We start from the raw sequence: 25,792 nt of genomic DNA on the forward strand, positions 1-25,792 counted from the left end.
TTCCATTCATTTACTCACTCACTCAAATATTAATACAATAAACAGCTCCACAGTAAGCCATTTGGTCCTAAAAATAACCCCAACTGCTCTTTGTTTAAAACTCAATACAAAATTTAAAAGGAAATGCTGAACAATCTACTGAATATGACCTCATTGCTCTCTGGTAGGAGTGTACTAGTATATAAATATCAAGAGTCTACATATTGATCTTTACTTTAAGTCAGTTCTTGGCTCTATAAATTGGAGACTGAAGGGCTTACATGCTGTTTTCTATTTCAATTAAAATGTAATTTTCCATCCACTACATCTGAAACATTAACACGAAGCAACATATTAAAAGAGGAGTTATAAGGATTTATGTTTGTAAAGAATTAAGGAAAAACTTCAGAGAAATTTTGCAAAATTTAATAAAGTTGAGGATACACATTCCCAATGACCCAGATTTCTACTGCTGTTCACCACATTGAGAAACTCTCCCTCGTGGGTAAAGGGGTCTATGGTGGGCATGCGCCCAGCAGGCTGTGTAAAAGGAAAACACTGGAAAAAACTCACATATGCACTAACAAGATACACAAATTGGAAAATGATTCAATAATAAAAATTAACTAGTTCTATGGGCATCAACCCAGATGAATACTGTAGATGAACTGTACAGATAGAATACTGAAAAAAGCACAAAGGAATAATTGTATAAATCAATGGTTTATAAAAACATAAACACATAAAGTGGATATGTGCTATATAGTATGCATCTATAAGTACGTGTAGCTGATGTGAGTTTAAGGTTACTTGAGAATGATAAACAACATACCTGGATAATGGTTCAAAGGCTTCAGTTGTGTTAGTAATATTTTATTTCTTAAGCTAGGTGATAGATACATGGATGTTCATTATGTTATTCTTTGTAGCTTTTTGTATGTACAAAATAATTCACAATGAAATTTTTAAGAAAGCAGATCCATGTGTCAAAGGCTAATGCTACGCTCACCACAGTAACCAACTCCCACCACTTCTGCCAGACCAGCAGAGCTCCCACTGGTTTTTAGCTTGTCCAATGCAGAAAAAAGGCTTTGTAAGAAGAAAAATAAAAAATTTTCCCTCACATATTCGGGTCATGTGCTGTGAGCTGTATGTTTTTTTAAATATATTTGTATTGATTTCAGAGAGGAAGGGAAGAGAGATAGAAACATTTATACTAATAAAAGGGTAATATGCTAATTAGACTGGACATCTTCCAGACATCCTTCCAGATGTCCTTCCGGACAAAGCCACGATGGCAGGGGCTGAAGCAGAGGCGGTTAGGGGTGATCAGGCTGGCAGGGGAGAACAGTTAGGGGCAACCAGGCCAGCAGAGGAGGGCAGTTAGGGGTGACCAAGCCAGCAGGGGAGGGCAGTTAGGGGTGACCAGGCTGGCGGGGGAGGGCAGTTAGGGGCAACCAGGCCGGCACGGGGGGTGGGGGGCAACCAGGCAGGCAGAGTGGTTAGGGGCAATCAGGCAGGCAGGCAGGTGAGCGGTTAGGAGCCAGCATCCCGGATTGTGAGTCAGACATCCCACGAGGGGTCCCGGATTGGAGAGGGTGCAGGCCGGGCTGAGGGACACCTCTCCCATACATGAATTTCATACACCAGGCCTCTAGTCAATGACAAGAGAGAATCATGGATCAGCTGCCTTCAGCACACCTCCTACTGGGGATAGAGCCCACAAACCGGGTATATGCCCTGAACAGGAATCAAACTATGACCTCCTGGTTCATAGGTTGAAGCTCAACCACTGAGCCACACTAGCTGGGCTATATGTTTTTTCTGCTAAGAAGTCATCCCCTTCCTGTTCCATGTGCTTCAACCTTGCATGCTATGTGCACTCATTCAGCAAACATCGCTGAATCTCTACGAAGTGCAAAGATCATGTCAGCATGGTCCAGTGTACTGTTGAGCAACTGCAGACTGGTGTAGCCACTATGGAAAACAGTATGAAGGTTCCTCAAAAAACTAAAAATAGAACTACCATAGGACCCAGGAATTCCACTTCTGGATATTTATCCAAAGAAACCCAAAACACTAATTTGAAGAGATTTATACACCCCTATGTTTACTGCAGCATTATTTACAATAGCCAAGTTATAGAAGCAACTTATGTGTCCATCAGTAGACGAGTGAATGAAGAAAGATGTGGTACAATGGAATATTACTTGGTCATAAATAAGAATGAAGTATTACCATTTGCAACAACATGGATGAACCTAGAGGGTATTATGCTAAGTGAAATAAGTCAGTCAGAGAAACACAAATACCATATGATTTCACTCATATGTGGAATCTAAAGAACAAAACAAAATAAAAACACACTTGCAGAAACAGAGGCCAAAGGTATGGTTGCCAGAGGGGAAGCAATGAGAGGGTGGGTTAAAAAAAAGGTGAAGGGAACATAGTAATATTGTGATAGATGATTGCCCGAATTAGTGTGGGGTTCACACTGTAAGGCATATAAATACCAAATCACTATATTGTATACCTGAAAGTAATGTAACTAACATAATATTGTATGCTATCTACACTTAATTTTTAAAAATAAATTTAAAAAATAAAGGAAGTATGCCATTATAACACATAAGCAAAAGGGCAAAGCCAGAGCCCGCATGGGGTGCTGTGAGAACACAGAGGAGGGGGAGCCACTGCAAAGAGAGCTTCTGGAGGAGGTGTTTCCAGTTTCCCTTACAAAGCAGCCATTTTCTGCAGGCTTAGGCTCGGGGAGTTCCAGATCAGCAGCAGAGAGAGAAGCACGGTTATCACTGAGCCACAGCAGCCTTATATCGGCAGCATCCCTGAGTGGGTGACAAGGAAGTGTGACAGGCACTTCTGAGGCCAGGATGCAGGAACAAGTCAGTGATAAAGTTAGAGAAGGAGGCTGCCTCAGCCAAATCAGATCATGAAGGATATATAGGCTTCACTCAGAGGACTCCAGATTAATAATTTTCAAGCTTGAAACATGCTCAAGAACTGCCTGGGGCCCTAGACAGTAGGACCCAAACCTTCACAGTCCTCCCCTCTCTTCTCTGCATGTCCTTGGGACAGGATTCTCATCTTTTCTTAGGGGAATTTAAGACCCTCACAGTTACGTATGGCTAAGGAATAGGATGCATATGTGGGAGTTACAGATATTAAGGCAAAAAAGGAAAGGTGCTCCCAGTTCCTAAAATCCTGATCATAATGACGAAAAATCATCTCCATGCCATTCAGCCATAGCCCCTTCCAGAAGAGAACCAGGTTAGCACAGATTAATGCTGAAAACAGCCTATGTGCTTAAATCCCCACTGTTCTGTAAATCAGCATCACTAAATATTTTCTTTTTTTATCTTTACTATAGGAAATATTACATATATCCCATTTTTTTCTACCATTGAACCCCTATAGCCCGCCCCCATCACCCACCCCAAGCCTTCACCAGCCTAATGTCTGTGTCCATGGGTTATGTATATATGCATACAAGTTCTTTGGTTGATCTCTTCCCAACCACACACCCACCGCCACCTTCCCTTTGAGATTCAATTGTTGGTCTGTTCCATGCTTCTATGTCTCTGGATCTATTTTGTTCATCAGTTTATTTTGTTCATTATATTCCACATATGAATGAGATCATGTGATAATTGTCTTTCTCTGACTGGCTTATTTCACTTAGCATAATACTCTCCAGGTCCCTCCATGCTATCTCAAAGGGTAAGTGATACTTCTTTTTTACTGCTGCATAGTATTATGTACCACAGTTTTTATCCACTCATATACTGATGAGCAATTGGGCTGTTTCCAGATCTTAGCTATTGTAGATTGTGCTGCTATGAACATAGGGGTGCAAACATTCTTTCTGATTGGTGTTTTGGGTTACTTTGGATATATTCCTAGAAGTGGGATCACTGGGTCAAATGGAAGTTTCTAATTTAATCTTTTGAGGGGAAAAAGTCTTTCTTCCATAGTAGCTGCACCAGTCTTCATTCCCACCAGCAGTATATGAGGGTTCCATTTTCTCCACATCCTTGCCAGCACTTGTCATTTGTTGATTTGTTGATGGTAGTATTCTGACAGGTACGAGGTAATACCTCATTGTCATTTTAAATTGCATCTCTCTAATAAGTGACTTTGAGCACTTTTTCATATGTCTCTTGGCCATCTGTGTGTTCACTTTGGAGAAGTGTCTATTTAGGTCCTTTGCCCATTTTTTAATTGGATTGTTTGTCTTCCTTTTGTTAAGGTGCATGAGTTCCTTATATATTTTGGATATTAATCCTTTATCAGATGTATCATTGCCAAATATATTCTCCCAATCAGTGGGCTCCCTTTTCATTTTGCTGATGGTTTCTTTTGCTGTGCAGCTTTTTATTTTGATGTAGTCCCACTTGTTTATTTTCTCCTTAGTTTCCTTTGCCCTCAGAGATGTATCAAACATATTACTACAAGAAATGTCTGAGATTTTGCTACCTATGGTTTCTTCTAGAATTTTAATGGTTTCACGTTTTACATTTAAGTATTTTATCTATCCATTTGGAGTTTATTCTTGTGTATGTAAGTTGGTGGCGTAGTTTCTTTTTCTTTTTTGCATATACCTGTCCAATTTTCCCAACACCATTTATTGAAGAGACTGTCTTGACTGCATTGTATGCTCTTTCCTCCTTGGACAAATATTAACTGAGTGTAATGGCTTGGGTCAATTTCTGGGTCTCTGTTCTATTCCATTTATCTACATGTCTGTTCTTGTGCCAGTACCAGGCTGTTTTGACTACAGAGGCTTTTAACTGGATATCTGGTAATGTGATCCCTCCAACTTTGTTCTTCTTTGTCAAGAGTGCTGCAGCTATTCAGGGCCTTTCTTGGTTCTCTACAAATTTTGGGAGTATTTGTTCTAGGTAGTATTTGTTAAATAGGCCATTGATAATTTAATAGAGCTTGCATTGAATCTATAGATTGCTTTGGGTAGTATGGACATCTTAATGATGTTGAATCTACCAATCCATGAACACAATATATTCTTCCTTTATCTCTTTTTTCAATGTCCTATAGTTTTCTGAGTACAAGTCATTTATGTCCTTGGTTAAGTTTATTCCTAGGTATCTCAATTTTTTTTTGTTCCCATGTTAAATGGAATTGCTTTTTGTTGCTATGGTAAATGAAATTCTCTTTCTGAGAATTCACTATTGGTGTATAAAAATGCCATCAATTTCTGGGTGTTAATTTTGTATCCCGTTACATTGCTGAATTCATTTATTAAACCTAGTAGTTTTTTGGTGGAGTCTTCAGGTTTTTCTACATACAATATCATGTCATCTGCGAATAATGACAGTTTTGCTTCTTCCTTTTTGATGTGGATGCCTTTATTTCTTCTTCTTGTCTGATTGCTGTGGCTAGGACTTCCCATACTATCCTATTTAATAAAGAGGGAATATACTAATTGACCCTCATGCCATTGCAAAGATGGCTGTACACACAGCCAATAAGGAGGGAATATGCTAATTTACTGCCCTGCCGTCAAAGATGGTGGCGCCCACAGCCAATAAGGGATATGCTAATTGACTGCCCCGCCCTCAAAGATGGGGTGCCCACAGCCAATAAGAAGGGAATATGCTAATTGACTGTCATGCCCTCAAAGATGGTGGTGCCCAGTCCCCTCAGTCACGAGCCTGCCTCCGGAGTCCCCCAGTCCTCTCAGCCCCCCAGCTGCCCAGGGCCGGCCCAGGGCACAGGCAAGCCTTGGATATTGGCTGCCCAGCCGCTCAGGGCCAGCACAAGGTGCAGGCAAACCTCAGATGCTGCCTAGGGCCGACCAAGGCTCAGGTAACCAGGGCCAGCTGAGGCTTGCGCTACCGGCAGTGGCAGCAGCAGAGGTGTGATGGGGGCATCACCTTCTCCTGATCACCAGGTCACCTCCTTTCACTCTCATCCTATGTGAGTCTTTTGTTCTGAAGTGGGCCTCTTGTAGACAGCATATAATTGGGTCATGTGTTTGGGTCCATTCAGCTACCCTATGTCTTTTGATTGGAGCATTTAATCCATTTACATTTAAGGTTATTATTGACAGGTACTTATTTATTGCCATTTTAATTTTGTATGCCTAGTTTTCTCTATCTCCCTATTTATTCTCATTACAGCAGTCCCTTTAGCATTTCTTCCAGTGCTGGTTTGGTGTTAACAAACTCCTTTTGCCTTTTTTCATCTGGGGAGCTCTTTATTTCACTATCTATTTTGAATGATAGCCTTGCTGGATATAGTAACTTGGTTTCAGATCCTTGCTTTTCATTACCTTGAATACTTCATGCCATTCCTTTCTGGCCTATAGAGTTTCTGATGAGAAATCAGGTGACAGCTTTATGGGAGCTCCTTTGCAGGTAACAAGTTGCTTTTCTCTTGCTGCCTTTAAGATTCTCTCTTTGTCTTTAATTTTTGGCATTTTAACTATGATGTGTCTGGACATGGGCTGTTTGGGTTCTTCTTGCTTGGGGTTCTCTGTGCCTCCTGAACTGGCATGACTTTTTCCTCCACTAGGTTAGGGAAGTTTTCTGCCATTATTTCTTCAAACACGTTCTCTACCCTTTATTTTATTCCCCTTCTGGCACTCTTATTATGCTACATTTCATGTTGCCCCACTGCTCCCTTAAGCTGTCCTCCTGCTTTTTAATTGTTTTTCTTTTTGATTCTCTGATTGAGTGATGTTTTCTACCCTGTCTTCTAATTCACTGATCCAATCCTTGGCTTCCCCTAATCTGCTGTGTATTCCTTCCATTGTGTTATTTATTAGGGCTGTCATTCTTCATAGTTACTATATCTTTTCTTATGCTGTTGAGCATCTTTACCTTTATTCATCTGAACTCTATGTCTGATAAATTTCTTATCTCCATTTCATTTTAGCTCTTCTAAAGAATTTTCTTGTTCTTTCATTTGGAGCTTGTTTTTTTTATCTCTCCATTTTGGCTGCCTGTTTGGGTTTGTGACTATATATTGGGTAGATCTGCTATGACTCCCAATCTCTGGTGTAAGTCAGAAACTGTTTCTGACTGGCTCTGAATATCCTGTTTGGACCTATCAGCAACCCACAGCTTATGGCTCCCTCTGTTGGGGCAGGGTCCCTTTGTAAAGGACTGAGATGTGCACCAAGTTCTGCTTTTACTAGCCCCAGGTCCAGAATTAGATGAGGCAAAGACTCAAAGCTTTCTGAGACCTGCCTCTTCCTGCAGGCTGATTGTATTCACCCTTCATTAGCTTCGGGCTATAGACAACAGAGTGGGGAGAGAGGTTTCCCAACACGGTGAGGCAATTGCTTCTGCCTGCAGGCTAATTGTTATTTTCAGTCTTTTAATGGGCCTCAGAAATTCCACAGGGTGGGGGGAGGGGGTTTCAATAGGGTGGGGCAAATGCCTCCCCCACCCCTGGATAGCAAAGGTCCACTGGAGAAAGATATCCTCTGCAGCGTGAGAGAATGACTCAGCACCAGAAACCAGGGTGTCTGCCTTCGGAGGTCTCACCTAACTTGAGAGCTCCCAACCCTGGCCTCTGCTCACACAGCTCCAGTCCACTCGGCCCTCCCTCTGCCAGAGGCCAAGGTGAGTGGCTGCACATGAAATTTTGTACATGGGCCCTTTAAGTGGGTGCCTGCATTTCAGTAGTCTCTGGCTCACAGAGAGCAACACTGCTGCTTTTCACAGTCAGATGTTATGTGTGTTCTGGGCTGGGGGGCCCAGCTTGGGGTTTAGACCCCAGAGTTCTCAGTTCACATCTGAGATAATCCCCCCAGAACTTCAGCTGCTGTCTGTGGATGCCCAGCCAGCCCATTCACGCTTCCACACTTCCTACCAGTCTCTATGTGGTCTCCACTTTCTGTACTTGGTCAGGGTTCTTTCCATTCCAATTAGTCTTCAGTTAATTATTCAGGATGGTTTTTTCCATGAAATATTTTGTCACATGTCCTAAACCCTTCCTCACTGAGTCACATCCTAGCAGTGTCTAGATCACATGGGTCACCTTAGTAGAGTCTTCTTTGTTGACACTTTCAGCTGTGTGATTCTTAGGCTCCCACTGCCCAGTCACTGAAGCTAACAAGACAACTCCACTATTTCTCCTCACTTTGGCTGCCCTTCTCTAAACTCAGTGCAACTTGCTTTTAGCAGACACTGCCAACACTCAATACAGATTGTCATTGTTTCTCCTCCAGGAATGTGTGACAAATGGGTAGTACACTAAGTGCCTGACAATAATGATGAGTATGACAAGAAGATAAAGAACTTGGTCAAGTATATGGATAGGATCAATATGGTTCTGAAGCCAGTGGAAAGCTGCAGAGTATTAAGTACAGGCAACAGAGCCAAAGGAGATTCGAAAGGGTCCCTTCAGGAGAAGCAATTCTTCTATGAAGGTAGAAGAAATCAAAGGTCCTCTATTTCTGCAGGTGCTAAGCACCTGTCATGTGCCAAACACTCTAAACACTGATCCTTCCTGATCATAAATTATCTGGAAACATGGATTTCACAAGGCTGGTATTTTTCTGATGAGAAATCAATGAGGCAAAGCTGGATAAGAAGTTGGCTCATGATTTAAAGCTGGGGGATAAATATGCACACATGCACTCACACATGAAGAGTCACTCTCCAATTATGTGTCACTTGATTAGAATAACATCACTAGTGAATCTATGGATTTGGTGGTAAGTCAGAGAAAAACAGACTGCCCATCCTTGGAGGCTGTCAACCAGCCCTGAGTACTGTGAGACCATGACCTAAGTTCTCTGGCTCTACTGGGCAGCTGCCTAAGCAGCCCCTAGTCCTGCAGACTCACGATTGTGGCTGACAAACCCCCTGGGTCCTTTTCAGATGATCAGATACCAAGTTAACTATCACCAGATTGGCCATCTGCACTTGCAAGTCTAGGTAACTTTCCCTTGGTCCTTTCAAACCCATGTTCCCGACAATGGTCGTTAGTCCATTTAATAACCATTTATTATGAGGATACCCATCATCTCCCATAAAATAAATATATAAACAAATGCCCAAACCCACAAGGTTGGCAGCAAAGGAGAAATCTCCACATGGGGAGGCATGGCTGAACCACAAAGAATGTTTTCACAGAGAAGAAAAGGCAACAAACCAATGTGGCTCCTTAAATAAGGCTGCTCTCAGAGCCCGCAGACCCCCACCTATGCCCCAAGCTCCCCTGTGTGTGCAGGACCTCAGACTCACCTATCCAGCACAGGCCACCCCACCGCCACCCCCACACAAGTTTTCTTGACTCCTTAGAATCTGGGCCCAGGAAGGAAAGGCCTAGAAAGGAAGACATACCTTTTCCCTCCTACCCTAGCCCATCTTCCAGGTTTCCATTGCCCACTCTGAATAATGGACAGTGACAAAGTTCACACCCTTTGAGAAAAGACCAACCCCTACTGACAAAGGTGTGACCTTACCCTTCCGTTGACACCCTGCGGTATGTTTCCCACAGAATACAAAAAAAAATTCTCACTCATGGTCACATCCCTGAAGACACAACATGCTAAGGGAGAAATATGCATTTAAAAGAGGTTGCAAATAAGGGTGTATATGGGCTGTGACAGAAGTGTGGTGTGTTTTCCAAGGAGCAAGCCAGGGATTAGGAGGAGTCTGACAGGAGACATGTCAATGAGTGTACCTGAAGGGCAAGTGGTGTCTGCGGGTACACAGTGGGGGACCTGGCTCCAAGCAGAAGAGGGCATGAACAAAGACCACAGTGTGTCCTTTTCTCCCACAAGTATGGACCTCTAGTTACAGAGACACTGTCTTATTCACCTGGTAGGGTAATCTGCCCTTATTGGAAACACAACAATATTTACACCATAAATAAAATCAGAAAGAAAAATGAATTTCACTGAAAAATAATTTACAAGAAATACACCTGGGTACATACTCTTAAGTTAAAAAAAAAAAATCATTACATACCTATGTCATTTTTCCTTGACATACCACTTTTCTCCAAATTCTGTATTTAAAAAAAAAGAGAGAGAGAGAAAGATAAATCTCATCACATAACAAAGCTAACAAAGCTAACAATACACTGAATGAACACGTGTTACATATTAACATTCAGAGGGGGCGGGTACTGAAGATGAGAGATTGAAAGTGCTTTCCTACAAACAAAGACCAGTATTAAGGGGGGAAGCAACAAGGATGCCCTTCTGTATGGTGCACAACCTTCCCATGTGGCTCTCTTTCACATGTGATCTTGGGCAGTCATTTCATGAGAATTAAAATCAATATGTTAGCTTGTGTGCACCAATAACAATATGATTTTAATTCTAAACGATGTTTTTAATTTTCAATTCAGTAGTTGTCATAACTTCTTTCGTTATCTCTGCAAACAGTTGTTAAGGATACAGTCCAAAGACTATTTTGCCCAATTTTAACATTCTAAAGATTTAATGCATAAGATGTGCAAGGCAGTTCCTTAGGGATGGCAGCTCCGCTCCATTTTAAAGTAATTCCATTTCTTTACTTTTTTTTTAACACTTGTAAACTCTAAGCATTACAAACATATCACAGATTGCATCAGTTCTGGCAGTGTGTTCCCCATGAAGATGAACATCATCTGGGCTCAGATGTACTATCAAAAATGGTACCATGATGTCCTCTCCTGCCTGAGAAGCTACACTGGGCCCTGCAGGTGGTCAGCCTGTGCTTCATGAGAATTCATGAGCACAGAAGGGACATCGGACAGCTGCAGAGGCCCTGACAGAAACACCTGAACCTGATACTGGGAAATCAGGGGAGGAGCTCTGAAAAGATTTCTCTGACAAAGTACCAGTCAGCAGCTAAACCTGCCATTTCCATTGTCTCCTCCAGCAGAAAAGGAATTTTCTCTCTAGTTGTACTTTTCTGCTTTAACCACCATCCTATATAATAAAGATGTAATATGCAAATTGACCCTCATTCTGTCGCAATATGGCTGCACTCACGGTGGAGGCGGGGTTCCTGTAACACAAGATGGCTGTGCCCACAGCAGAGGCAGGGTTCCTGTAATGAGCCATAATGAGTGATCAGCAGGGACCTGAGGCTGCGTGGCACCAGGCTGGGTTAGGGAACCTGAGGCTGTGCCCCCCGCCCGGCAGGACTGAATGGGGAACCTCAGGCCATGCCCCCCACCCCTGGCTGGGCCAGGGGACCTGAGGCTGCACTAGGGGACCTGAGGCTGCGCCCCCAGCCAGCAGGGATTGATGGGGGCCCTGAGGCTGTGCCCCCCCACCCAGCAAGGCTTGACGGGGGTGGGGCCGGCTGGGTCTTGATCTCGCCCAATGGGGGTAGGGCTGGCCGGGTCTGGGTCTTGCACGATTTTGAGGTGCACGTGGGTGGGCATGGACTTGACTCTGGGTTCCACAGCGCGCCCCAGACCCTGACAGGAGGAAGATTTTCATATACATTTTACTAATTTTCTTTCATCTCTGATACTTCTATTATAGAGAAAGAGCAAATAGCAATATTAAAATATTTCCTTTAATTAATTCCCTTTTAATGTGCATGAATTTTGTGCACCGGGCCACTAGTATGCTATAATTATGACAACTAGATAGTGGCAAATGTCTTTCCATTTTCTTCATAGACAGCAACAAGAAATTACCTACAAAATTGGAAGCAGCTTAAAAGCTAAGATACACAGAGATGAATTCTCTTAGACTGCCAAAGGGATCATGACAATAGACAGGGAGGAGACAGCAGAACAGAGGGGAATGTCTATCTTTGGTAGTATTTTCAGAAATTATCTTTGCTTCAAGAGCAGAAATACCACTGAGACAAGCATGGCCCCACAATCATGTATTCATTTGTTACAGCTCTTGATCAAGTGACACTTTACTTACTCCTGATAAAACACATACTTTTTGAAAGAGCAAAAAGGAGAGAGAGACAGAGAGAGTGAGAGAGACTAGAAAGCTCAACACACTTCTGTAAATGTGTGAACCAAAGCCAGGTACCATCATAAGTTAGCACGTGTGCACTCGCTATCTTTGATATTCTAAATGCCACTGTGGCAAGCAGAACAGCCTGCTCTCAAAGAAGGAACACTGGCCTTTGATCCAGAGTGGCCTCTCCACTTCCACCATTGACCTGCTACCCCTTGGCCAAGCTGCCTTCTCCTTGGGAGCCAAAGCTTTGGCTGCCAGATAGGCTCATGGAAAACTAGAAATTTTACATCCAAAAATAGCATTGGAATGGATAAAGAAGATGAGGTATATACATACAACAGAATACTATTAAGTCTTAAAAAGGAAATGCTGACACTTGATACAATATGGATGAACTTTGAGCACATTATGTTAAGCGATGCAAAAAATAATATAAGTGGAGCCACTTCAAAATGGAGCCAGAGCCCTGGCTGCATTGCCCAGTGGTTAGAGCATTGGCTAGAGCACCAAATTCCCGGTCAAGGGCACATACCAGGTTCGATCCCCAGCCCCAGACGGGGTTCTAGCATGAGGCAATCAATCAATGTGCTTCTCTCACATCAATATTCTCTCTCCCTCTCTCTTTGCCCCCTTCCTTCCTCTCTCTCTCTCTAAAAATCAATGGAAAAAATATCCTCAGGTGAGGCTTAACAAAAATAATAATAATCCTATATAATAAAAGTCTAATATGCTAAATGTCCAGTCGTCCAGTCAGCCGTTCAACCAATCAAAGCATAATATGCTAATGATATGCTAAGGCCTCTCAACCACTCACTATTATGTGCACTGACCACCAGGGGGCAGACGCTCTGACCAATAGGTTAGCTTGCTGCTGGAGTCCAACCGACTGGGACTGAGCGAGATGGGCTGGACACACCCTGGACCCTCCCACGGGCCCTCCCTGGTTGGCCAACCTCCTGTGTCCCTCCCTGGCCCTGATGGTGCAACGGTGGGGTCCCTCGGCCTGGCTGCACCCTCTCACAATCCGGGACCCCTTGGGGGATGTCAGAGAGCTGGTTTTGGGCCAACAGCAGAACGACCAGTCACTATGACATGCACTGACCACCAGGGGGCAGACGCTCAACACAGAAGCTGCCCCCTGGTGGTCAGTGCGCTCCCACAGGGGAGTGCTGCTCAGCTAGAAGCTGGGCTCATGCATTATGCTAAGTGAAACAAGCCAGTCAATGAAGGAAAAATACCACATGATCTCACTCATTCATGGATAATAAAGACCATTACAAACTTTTGAACAATAATAGATACAGAGGCAGAGCTGCCTCAAACTGATTGTCAAACTGCAGTGGGAAGGCCAGAGAGAGTTGGGGGGCAGGAGGGAGGGGAGTAAGAGATCAACCGAAGGACTTGTATGCATGCATATAAGCATAACTAATGGACATAAGACTGGGGGGTAAGAGAGGGTAGGGGTTTGTCAAGGGCGGGGGGGAAAAAAGGACACTTATGTAATACCCTTTGTAATACTTTAAGCGAAAAATAAAAAAAAATAAAAATAAATAAATAAAAAAAAAAAAAAAAAGAAGAAGAAGCTGGGCTCATGGCTAGTAAGCACAGTCCCGCCACCTCCATGGCAGGGCTAAGGATGTCCATCAGTCGTCAGTCAGTCAGACATCCCCCGAGGGCTCCTGGACTGCAAGAGGGTGCAGGCCAGGCTGAGGGACAGCCCCTCCCCGAGTGCATGAATTTCATGCTCTGGGCCTCTAGTAATAATAATAAAATGGAGCTGGAGCTGCCTTGCACAGTCATGCCTCAAACCTTGGAATGTTAAAACAGGGCAAAATAACCTTTGGACTGGGACTAAAGCAACATTATGTTCCCACATAAAAATGTTTGCAAAGATAACAAGAAAGCAGATCTTATGACTACTGGACTGGCTATAGGATTGAAACTTAAAAATATTCTTTAGAATTAACATCACAGAAAAGAAGAAAAAAAGAAAAACAAGAATTAACATCACTATGTAAGCTTATCTGCACCAATAGAAATACTTTCTTTCTATTAATGGACTCTTCCTCTTCTCATCTTCTTGTAAATACCCATTGCCTTTGTCTCTTATCAGAACACTATCTGGGTTTCTTCCTAAATCAGTGCTTCCCCAAGAGCTTATTCTTTTGGATTTCACACAAATGCTTGTTGCCTCTCACTTCTTTGCCTTTTACTTTCCAATTAACCTATCAGTAAGCCAGTAAAAACAAAAACAAAAACAAAAAACACCGTAGGATTCTGCTTATATGAAGCACCTAGAATAGTCAACTTTATAGAGACAGGAAGTAAAGTGATGGCTGCCGGGGCTGGGGAATGGGGAAAGGGGAGTTATTGTTTCTTGGGCACAGAGTTTCAGTCTGCAAGATGAAAAGAGTTCTGCAGATGCCTACACAACAATATATATGTACTTACCAGTACTGAACTATAGACTTAAAAATGGTTAATATGGTAAATTTGATGTTATGTGTATTTTACCACAATTTTAAAAACCAGCAGTGAAGATAATCCAATACAACACTCTCCTTTTACAAATGAGATAATGGAGCCTCAGGAAAGATGAAGGATTCACCCATTGTCCAACAGTCATTCTAGTTAGGATGAAAATTAACATCACTATGTAAGGATGAAAATCCAGGTCTTTGACTCCTTTCTAATGTTCCTTTCTTACACCCCCTCCTCACCATGAAAAATGCACATCCAGCCTGCCTCCACAGGAATTCTTCAGAAAATGCGCACATTAGAAGCAGACAGGTTTTGAGAGTAAGCTAAAAACAATACCTACAACTGAGGCAGGATAGTAAGAAGCTAGGAAAATTCCTTGGCAAGTACAATGGGGAAACTGAGACAGTTAGCTGAACAAACTGGCAGAGCAATTTACAGCCAGATAAGGCAGATCACCAGGGTGAAGAGCCCTGGGTGCCCAGCAACATACAAAACTGGCGCTGAACCTCGTTCCCAGGGTGGCCTTTCCTCCTTTGACATATCACTGGTCATGAGGTTTAGGTTTAGACCTTCTGACCTTCCCTGCCTAGAGATAACATCTAGGCTTCAGTTGTATTTCAGCTCCAGGCCCAGAAAAGCAGCAAACTGATAGAAACAAAAATAGAATATTGGGGACCAACTACAATTGGAAGAAATATTAATCAGGCTCTATTAGCCGTGATTATTTTGTTCTGATTAAAGAAAGCACATTCTAACACGTGGGACCTGGGAGCTCACCTGGAAATGAGGCCTATCCTCCACATCCAGGAGCTGCCAATTATCATGTAAAGATTAACCACCTTGTTGCAGAAACCAGAGCCACCAGCCCTTTGAAGACGCCCCAGCCCTTTACATATCACCAGCCTGTTGAAGATCCCAGCCCTTTCCATACCTGCTGGCCTTTGCAAATCCCCAGCACGCATTACCTGTAAACTGCCCATTTGGCATACCCTTTTGCCTACTTCCCCATATAATCTTCGTCCCAATATAAGCAGCTGGCTTATGGTGGGGGGCGCAGAGCAGATTTTTGTGGATGACCTGCTGCTCTCCATATTGCTGGCATTATTGGAGTAAGTGCTCATACAATCCTGTCTCTGCTGAATTGACTCAAGTAGTGACAGGCAGCCCAGACTCATTATCTGGTTACAAAACGAGGTGGGTGATGCCAGGCCCAGCTGCAATGACTACTAGCTCCCTGCCCGGACACTGACCGATCAGTGGAACTCAGGACCCTGAAAAGGCTAATTATATTCTATTGAGATCCTTCCCTAAGACCTCCCCTAAACTCCCAGCCTTTAAAACCCTCGAAACAAAAAAAACAGCTCTCCCTCTACCTCCAGGGAGCATGCCCGCACCTTTCCCTTCCTCCTCTTCTTCTTCCACAGGCATGCATCTCCTAAACTCTAAGGGACCCCACAAGACTTGCAACCAGGGAGCAATGGGCAGCAACAGCTCATCTGGGACTAACCCCCTGAACCTGTCTCTAAGGCCCCCTTTTCTCTGACTTCCCAGTGAACTAACAGCAGCCTCCCTTAGCTCACTTCTTTCCTGTAACATTTCTAGAGGCCAAAGCAGCCCCACCTAGTCTCTCTCCTGGTGCTTCTTCTATCCTAAGCCCTTCTTTGTTTCACTGTCCCCAGCTTTAATACAGTTACTCTCAAAATCACTTGGACTCGTATTGTGAAATCTTTCCTGTACAAAGTCAAGAACCCACACACTCCAGGCCATCCTTAGGCTGACCTGCTAAGGGCCAGGTCCCCTTTCCTGTAACACAACAGTCACCTTCATCAACAAGTTGGAAGATCAACAATATCCTGACTCAATGATTCCAAGCTGGGAATCCCACTGGACTTCCTCCCACCAGAGATCTTTGTGAAACCAAAGAAGAGCAACCAAAATAATAGCTCTCTGTCATCGAGCACTGCTGCACCGACTAGCTGACAAAACAGCTAGAAAATGATTAGCTATTTCCAGTGGCTCAATTTATACCAGTAAATAGTAAAAATAAAATATCCAAGAACCCCTTGGATTCAGTGAACTGACATGGAACCAAAATAGTCTTGAGAAAGTTCCCCTTTGAGAAAGAAAATTAGACTAAGTGAACTAATTGACAGAACATTCAAAATTCTGTCCAACTTCCCTCATGAAAAGGCTTAGTTCTTCCTAAGAAAAAAGATAGACATGGTGTGTTTTATTATCTCTGCTGCCATACGCTTCTTCTACTGACTATCAATATCAGTCCAAATGTGCTCACTGCCAATGTTTCAGAAGCCTACTGAATTGCTACTCAGATCAGAAAGAGGTCTGTTTCTAACACCTATATCTCACAAACAGTTCCTTCTCTTGCCAGAATAAGACTAAACCAAAGCACCATTAGTCCAGTTTTACTTTTAATGCACCACAGATCTGAACACTTTCAATCCATCTAGGTGAGGCTTGGTTATAAATTCTTCATTAAAAGAAAATAAAGCATCCCCAAAAGAATGTAATATGAAATCTTTTAAGAAGGAATAGGGATAAAATGGCATCTTCTTCCCATTCACCAACAGCCGCCACCACCCCTGAGATTCTCAGTAAAATGATTAAGCAGGACGTGTTCATCAGAGTCCTCCATTGTAAGGTGGGCCTGTGTTCTTTCCGCCTCCACAACTTACTAGCTCAAGCCTCAGTTTCTCATCTGTACAACAGGAACCATAATTACAAGACCTGCTTTAATAGATTATATAATGCTAAGCATAATGTCTGCCCAAAGCAAGTGCTCAATAACTGTTAGCTCTCACACTTTCTATCATCATCGCCTCCTTTATGTAATATCTACTACCATTGTAATAGAAATTAACTGATAAAAGCAGTAATGTCCATGGCTCTTCTTTTTTATTTGTTTAGGTTCCCCTTGAAAAGTTGCAAAGGACATTTCTTGCTGTCATATTAAATGGGGCCTGGGCTGTTCTATGTGATGGACACACACACACACACACACACACACACACACACACACATACATCTTCATCTTCAAAGAGCTTTTTGAGACAGGCCCTATTATCCAGTCTTACTGAGGCTACTGAGGCACAGAAAGGTTTGGAAAGTTCCACAGCAGGTCATTGTTGGAGAAGGGATGTGACCCGTTGCAATGTGGCTTCAGTGTCCAGTTCTAACACCTTGTCATATGGAATACAATGTCACGAGTCACCATAGGATGTAAGGCCAGGCCAATCTGCAGGCCGAACAGGTACATGGCCATGGCTGAGGCAGCATCCAGGACCTGGAGCAGAGCCTGGAGGACAGGCTCCCTGAAAGTGGGCAGGTCCAATCCAGGACAGTGCAGCGGCCAGGAGCCCAGAAGAGAAGCCTGGGCCTGGAGGCCAGGCCCCAGACAGGACCTCAAGGCACTGGCAGCACTCAGGACTTTCATGTGAAGCCACCTGGCACCAACCAGTGAATATGAACCATGTTTTGGGAAGGCCCTCGACCGTGTATCGGGCTGGCCTGTGCTCTAGGGCATGTCACCAAGTGAGCAGTGAAGTGAGGGAAACACAGCAGGCTGCTTCTGAGCAGCACTGAAAGGGCAGATAAACTAATGAGAATAACTCCTGTCTCCAAGCCTGCTACAGACTTTGGTTGACCTTGGACAAGCTGATTCCTTTCTGTCTCCCAGTCTCGGGTATGGTCTACAGAAGGCATTTCATCACTGTCTCTCCTCGTGGGATTAATGGCTTATTTGGCTCTGTGGCCTTAGCACAGATGGGCTTAATGACATTTTTCAAGGGCTCTTTTGCATGAAAAATGACACTAAGATAGAGGACTTTCCCTTTACCTCTATATTTAGATTTATATATGTATTTAAGGCAAAGAAGACATATATTTCTTCATTTGAGAAGATTAAGTAAAACCTGTATTTGAAAGTATTTCTAAATTTACTAGATAAAATTTTAGGTCCCTATTAGTAAATCTTGGGTAGCACTTTAAATTTATCATAAATGAGCCTCATTGTTGCCAAACACACACACACACACACACACACACACACACACATTTTATAATGCACATGGCTGTGTAATATTAAATTGGTTTGAAAAATTCAAGAATTCAGAAAATTTGGATTCTGACTTCACCTCTTAATAGTTATGTGACCTCAGTTGAACCACTTAACTTCTCTGAAGGTAAATTTTCTGAGCTTTCCAAAAGAATATCTGCTTTGCTGTGCAGTAACAGAATCATTGAGAAGACTAAATTAAATGAAATGTCTGAAAATGCTTAATTAACTATAAAGGATCTTAAAATCTTAAGGAATTATTATTATTATTTTCCCCCATGTAGGAATCCCATAGTATAGCTAGAACAGGTAAAAGAAACATTCTATTTTAAAATGCTTTTATACTAAGTGTGGGAAAAAAAAAAAAAAAGTCAACTGAGCCTTAATTAATATGGCAAAAACAACCCCTATTTTTAAAGTATTGTTTCTCCTTCTCGTGTGCTAAAACTACCCTTGTACAAAGCCCACATGGTAAAATTTAGATGAGGTTCCGGAACAAAATCAATGATGAAATTATGACAAAGCAGCAGCTCAGAGATTTGGGTGAGTGCTGTCCCCTCTCCATCGGGGCCCCAGATCAGTTTCTGGTTCTGACTGAGCACAGAGTCTGGATCTCTCAGTTAGTCCCAGATGCCCTCTAATGGTGCCGCCCTCAAGGTGAGGGACTCTCAGGCTCTTGTGACCCTGGAAACACAGCACAGTCCTTTCACAGACTAGGAAAATTAAACCCAAGGTTAAGATGCGGTACAACTGGTGAAAACCATCATATCCAAGCAAGATTTCTAAAATGTCTAACTTCACATCAGAACATCGTCTTCTTTATAAAGAAATCTGAAACCCAGTGGATATGCTTTAACTATAGGAGAATTTTCTTAAAAGCCAGCCTATCTGTTGGTTGCTACTAGAAATTCAAAATCTACGTTGACCAAAATTTCATAAATTCGTAAAAAAAAAGAAACTTCACTGAAAGAAACATTCATGACAGCTCCCATTAAAGAAATCGCAAACGGGAGAAACCAAGATGGCGGCATAGGAAAACACTGGAAATTGCTGCCTCCGACAACAACTTCAAAAATACAACTAAAAGACAGAACGGTCATCATCCAGAACCACAGGAAAGCTGGCTGAGTGGAAATTCTACAACTACAAGGAAAGAGAAGAGCACATAGACTCAGAGGAGCTACGAAAGTAAAGTGCAGAGGTACGGAGGCTCCGGTGCGCGCGCGGGGAAAGGAGCAGGCACCTGAGGATGCAGCTGTCTTTTTGAATCGGGAGGGAGTCACAAGCTCCCGACTGCTCTGAACTCCGGTTCCGGGAAATCTCTGGGGTCCCAGGGCTCATATGGGGAGAAACTGGACGGTCTGGCAGCAGACAGAACTCGGAACTTGAGGGCGGCTTTCCCTCAGAGGTGCTGGCAGCAATTACCCCGACACTGAGACGCTCGTCCCCTTAGGGCAGGGCTGAGGATCAGCCATAGCTGCTTGCTCCGCCCTGTTGATTCTGAGACACCGCCCCATCCAGGCTGCTGCAAAGCCTTTTGCATATGAATGCCCGGGTCCTTTGCAATCTGACAACTACCTAACAAATTGCAGCTGGGCCAGACAGACCCAGAACTTCCAAGAGAAGGCCCAAGGCCCCACAGCAGCTTGCATTGCTTCTCAGCTGGGCCTCATCTGGGCACCCCCAAACCCCCCAAAAAGGAAGGGGAATCTGCATATCTCTTTGTAGCTCCTGCTGGGTAACCTCAGGAAGAGGCTTAATTAGCACCTCCTTAGATCCAAGAGCCAGTGTACCCAGTGGTCAGAGTGGGACCATCCAGATTACAACTCCTCAGATTCATAAGGAACACACTCAGGGGGCAGACTCAGTGAGCACCAAAGCCCCACTGAAGCAAGTCTTGCCCCAGAAGGGTGTCTTCAGCACAGAAGTTCTCCCACTGCAGACACAGCTGATTCTCACTGTCAATTGGCCTGGAGGTCAATTCCTCCCAGTGACACCTAAAACAATCAAGGCATAGCTACAACAAGACTGTGCACAAAGCCCACAAAGGGGTGCACCAAGAGTGTCCACCTCAGGTAACTGGGGAGGCTGAGCCACTGGGCCCTGTAAGACACCTAGCACACAAAACCACTCTACCAACACAGGGAAGCAGACAAAATGCGAAGACAAAGAAACAGGTCACAAATGACAGAAATGGAGGACAGCAAACGACTGGATATAGAGTTCAAAACCATGGTTCAAAGATTTTCAAGAATTTTATGGAAACCGCTGATAAATGTAGTGAGATCCTCAAGAAATCTAGTGAGACTCTCGATATTGTGATAAAGGACCAACTAGAAATTAAGCATACACTGACTGAAATAAAGAATATTATACAGACTCCCAACAGCAGACCAGAACATCGCAAGAATCAAGTCAAAGATTTGAAATACGAAGAAGCAAAAAACACCCAACCAGAAAAGCAAAATGAAAAAAGAATCCAAAAATATGAAGATAGTGTAAGGAGCCTCTGGGACAGCTTCAAGCGTACCAACATCAGAATTATAGGGGTACCAGAAGAAGAGAGAGGGCAAGATATTGAAAACCTATTTGAAGAAATAATGACAGAAAACTTCCCCTACCTGGTGAAAGAAATAGACTTCCAAGTCCAGAAAGCGCAGAGAACCCCAAACAAAAGGAATCCAAAGAGGACCACACCAAGACACATCATAATTAAAATGCCAAGAGCAAAAGACAAAGAGAGAATCTTAAAAGCAGCCAGAGAAAAAAAGTCAGTTACCTATAAGGGAGTACCCATATGACTGTCAGCTGATTTCTCAACAGAAACCATTCAGGCCAGAAGAGAGTGGCAAGAAATATTCAAAGTGCTGAATAGCAAGAACCTACAACCAAGATTACTTTATCCAGCAAAGCTATCATTCAGAATTGAAGGTCAGATAAAGAGCTTCACAGATAAGAAAAAGCTAAAGGAGTTCATCACCACCAAACCAGCATTATATGAAATGCTGAAAGGTATTCTTTAAGAAGAGGAAGAAGAAAAAGGAACTCTTACCATTTGCCACACCATGGATGGAACTAGAGAGCATTATGCTAAGTGAAATAAGCCAGTCAGAGAAGGATAAATACCACATGATCTCACTCATTTGTGGAATATAATGAACATCATAAACTGATGAACAAGGACTGATCCAGAGACGGAGAGGCATTGATTGGACTGTCGGGCCTTGGAGGGAAGGTAGGGGAGGGTGGGGGTAAGAGGGAAAGATCAACCAAAGGACTTACATGCAAGCATATAGGTCTAACCAATGGATACGGACAACGGGGGGGTGTGAGGGCATGAGCGGGGGGGGGTGGGGGGGGGTAGGGGGTAACGTGGGTATAAGGACACATATGTAATATCTTAATCAACAAAAAATATATATTTTAAAAGAAATCGCAAATGAACCTCAGATGAGAAGGACAGATTTGATCATTAGAATCAGTACCTTAGATGGTGTGACCTCCTTTACATCTTTAGAAGCCAATGCAAAAGCTGGAAAAAAAGGAAACATTTTTATATTAAAATTGGCCATTAAGATTTATTCTCACATAGAACAATTTTGCTTAAAATAAAAAGATAATGATATAAGACATATTTTGCTCATTTTTAAAAGCAGCTGCATTGCCACAAACCAGTACCATTGGCTGCCTTCATCTCCAGACCTAAAATAATTTATCAGTGAAAGCCAACAGACACTCAGGCTACAAAACTAAAAATATATTCCATCAGAGAAATTAGAACCTGTGTATACCATTGATGTCTATAGATATAAATCACAAAATAAATGCACACAGAATACAACTTCTTTGAAACCTCAACTCTGGTGCCATATGGTAAACAAAAAAACTTTCACGGCCAAAAGTTCTTCTTAAAAAGGGGGTCACTGAGCCATACACTAGCTACAAAAGGATCAGGCCCTGGGGCGTGCAGTCTAAGCCACCAGCAGCAGGTGTGGAGAAGACAACATATCCGCTGTGTTGGGCTGGGGGGAGTTTTTATTTATTATGTTTGGGAGAAGAAAGATCTACGTTGTTTTGAAAGAATTTACCTTGGCTACAAACAGAGAGGTGGAAAAGGTGACGGTGGCAGTTTTAGGATAGGTGAACAGCCTGTAAGGAAGAAATGTTTACTACTTTGGTGGTGGCAACAGTCCTGAAGGTTCCTGCATAGGCAGTGGTGTCTGCTGGTCACTAATAGAGCCTGAAGGTGGATTCAAAGTCCCAACAGACATTCAGGAAGGTGAGCAGTTTACTGTTAGTTGACTGATAGCTAGTAACTGTTCAAATACTCTATTCTCTTTCTCTCACTCACTTGCCACTATAATTTAATTTAGGACACCTCAGCTCTTTTTTTGTGTCACTTCTTAAGCAAAGGGGAATTCTTAAGCATCTGGAAATCCACACTCTCACAATCACTGCCAGAGCCTGGCAGCAACAGAGCAAAATGTGGCACCAGATTTCCATCTCAGGGATCATGGGGTAGAAGTGTGGTACAGACACTGCTGCTACATTCGGGACACCTAAAGGAACCCTACTGAAGCCATAGGGTAGTGGGAGGAATTAAAACCATTCCCCTTTTAGAGCGATTTAATGTTTTGAGTCAGAGCCCACTTATAAAGATACCAGAGGCCCAGTGCACAAAATTTGTGCATGGGGGGGGGGGGTGTCCCTCAGCCTGGCCTGCACCCTCTCGCAATCCGGGATCCCTTGGGGGATGTTCAACTGGCTCCTAACCACTTGCCTGCCTGTCTGTCTGATCGTCCCTAACCACTCTGCCTTTCTGCCTGCCTGATCACCCCTAACTGCCTCTGCCTCAGCAGCAGCCTCTGCCTCAGCCCCCACTGCCGTGATTTCATCCAGAAGGTCGTCTGAAAGGTCGTTTGGCTGTCCGGTCTAATTAGCATATTATGCTTTTATTATTATAGATAGATCCCTAGAGACATATCTAAGATCTACATTAAAAGTAATCCTATATAATAAAAGAGAAACATGCAAATTAACTGTCCCTCTGCTACGCTCAAGCCACACCCACAAGCCACGCCCACCAGCCAATCAGGTGCAAGTATGCAAAATAACCCAACTAAGATGGCGACGGCCCCAGAGCTGGAGCAAGCAGGAGGCTTGGGTTGCTCCTGGCAATGGAGGAAGCCAAGCTTCCCGCCTGCCCTGGCTGGCCCTGGGCTCTGCTCAAGGCTACAAAGTTTCAATTATAGAAGATAAAAAAATCCCAGGAAAAAAAAAAGGAGAGCCTGGAAGCTTCCATCACTGAGGGGCGTGGCCAGCCTGAAAACAGCCATCCCCCTCACCCAGGCTGGCCAGGCACCCCAGCGGGACTCCCCCATCCTGAACGGGCTGTGGGCAGCCTGAAAACAGCCCTCAGCCCCTCACCCAGGCTGGCCACACCATGGGGTGAGTGTCCCCACTGGAGGGCTTGACCAGCCTGAAAACAGCCCTCAGCCCCTCACCCAGGCTGGCCAGGCACTCCAGCGGGACCCCCACCCTGACCCAGGACACCCTTCAGGGAAAACCAGTCGGCCCCCACCCGTGTACCAGGCCTCTATCCAATATAATAAAAGGGTAATATGCAAATTGACCCTAACAGCAGAACGACTGGAAATGACTGGTCACTATGACACACACTGACCACCAGGGGGCAGAAGCTCAATGCAGGAGCTGCCCCCTGGTGGTCAGTGTGCTCTCACAGGGGGAGTTCTGCTCAGCCACAAGCCAGGCTGCCTCTCCCGCCTCCTCAGCAGCGCTAAGGATGTCCGAGTGCAGCTTAGGCCTGCTCCCCACTGGCAAGTGGACATCCCCTGAGGGTTCCTGGGCTGCCAGAGGGATATCTGACTGCCAATTTAGGCCTGATCCCCCGCTGAGTGGGCCTAAGCCAGCAGGTGGATATCCCCCGAGGGGTCCCAGACTGCGAGAGGGCACAGGGCTGAGGGACCACCCCAAGTGCACAAATTTTTGTGCACCAGGCCTCTAGTCCTATATAATAAAAGGCTAATATGCAAATCAACCGAATGGCAGAAAAATGGGTCGCTATGACGCACACTGACCACCTGGGGGCAGATGCTCAATTCAGGAGCTGCCCCCTGGTGGTCAGTGCACTCCCACAGGGGGAGCGCCACTCAGCCAGAATCCAGGCTCACAGCTGGCGAGCAAAGAGGCGGTGGCAGGAGCCTCTCCTGCCTTCGCTGCAGTGCTAATGACCCCTCGGAGGACATCCTCTGAGGGGGCCCCAGACTGCAAGAGGGCACAGGCCAGGCTGAGGGACCCCCCGCCCCACAGAACAAGAATGTAATGCACCGGGCCTCTAGTAATAATAATAACAGTAACACTTTGAAAATGTAAATCAAAATAATAAACCAAACAGGAAGGTGAACTGAGCAAAAAAAATTCCTAATTTTACAGTGCATTTCTCAAAAGTATTTCACAGTTTGCTTTCTCCAATCAGCATCCCCAGAAAAAATGGGCAATGCCATTAAGCAAGAATTTACTTCCAGGGTGGGACAGGCAATTCCATAGAGCAGTAATGCAGCACAAGGCATGTGGGTAGTGGGGCTCCCAGGTGACAGAAGCAGGAGAGGACTTCACTCATTTGGGTGCTTCCCAGCCCCATCCTATATATCACAGCCTCTGACTCTCTCCAGTAACATTTGCTCAAGGGAAATAATCTAAAACATAGTCATACTAAGAAGCCAGTCATGAAGGTGGTTTGATCATTTCCATTTCCTAATGACATTTCAAAAGGCAGAATGAAATTGAAATGTAAGTGAAATGAACCTCTATGTGTGAAATTTAGATAACAGCAGATACTACAGGAAGCCTCCTTGAGACCACTTCTTATAAATAGCAAATCTCCAACTCCACCCCCTGCTCTTCCCTCTCCCCTCCTTAACTTTTCTACAGAGCACATACCACCACTGACATAATATATGTTTAATTGTTCATTGCTTATCTTATACTAGAGGCCCGGTGCACAAAAATTTGTGCACTCGGGGGGCAGGGGGAGGGGGGTCCCCCAGCCCGGCCTGTGCCCTCTCGCAGTCTGGGACCCCTTGGGAGATAACGACCTGCTGGCTTAGGCCTGCTCCCGGGTGGCAGAGGGCAGGCCCAATCCCTAGGTGCAGCCCCTGGTCGGGCTCAGAGCAGGGCCGATTGGGGAGTTGGGGCACCGCCCCGTCATGCACAGAGCAGGGTGGATCGGGAGGTTGCGATGCCACCCTCAGTCACGCTCAGAGTAGGGCTGATTGGGGGGTTGGGGCACCGCCCCATCACACTCAAGGCAGGGTCGATGGGGA

The 25,792-nt window shown here is 44.2% G+C and overlaps 1 protein-coding gene across 2 annotated transcripts in view; it reads right to left on the reverse strand.

Annotated features, from left to right (window-relative positions):
- Window positions 1–25,792, reverse strand: part of B3GLCT (beta 3-glucosyltransferase) — a 128,300-nt gene that overhangs the window by 88,468 nt on the left and 14,040 nt on the right. For both annotated transcript variants that reach the window (XM_070409380.1, XM_070409381.1), the window contains exons 2-3: window positions 21,935–21,981; window positions 9,942–9,981 (exon numbers count right to left, since the gene is read on the reverse strand). In XM_070409380.1, the coding sequence (XP_070265481.1) occupies window positions 9,942–9,981; window positions 21,935–21,981 (87 nt within the window). The remainder of the gene's footprint in view (window positions 1–9,941; window positions 9,982–21,934; window positions 21,982–25,792) is intronic.

The sequence above is a fragment of the Myotis yumanensis genome, unplaced genomic scaffold, assembly GCF_028538775.1.
Source record: "Myotis yumanensis isolate MYYU_CA2020_CCGP unplaced genomic scaffold, mMyoYum1.0.hap1 SCAF_3, whole genome shotgun sequence".
Lineage (NCBI taxonomy): Eukaryota > Metazoa > Chordata > Mammalia > Chiroptera > Vespertilionidae > Myotis > Myotis yumanensis.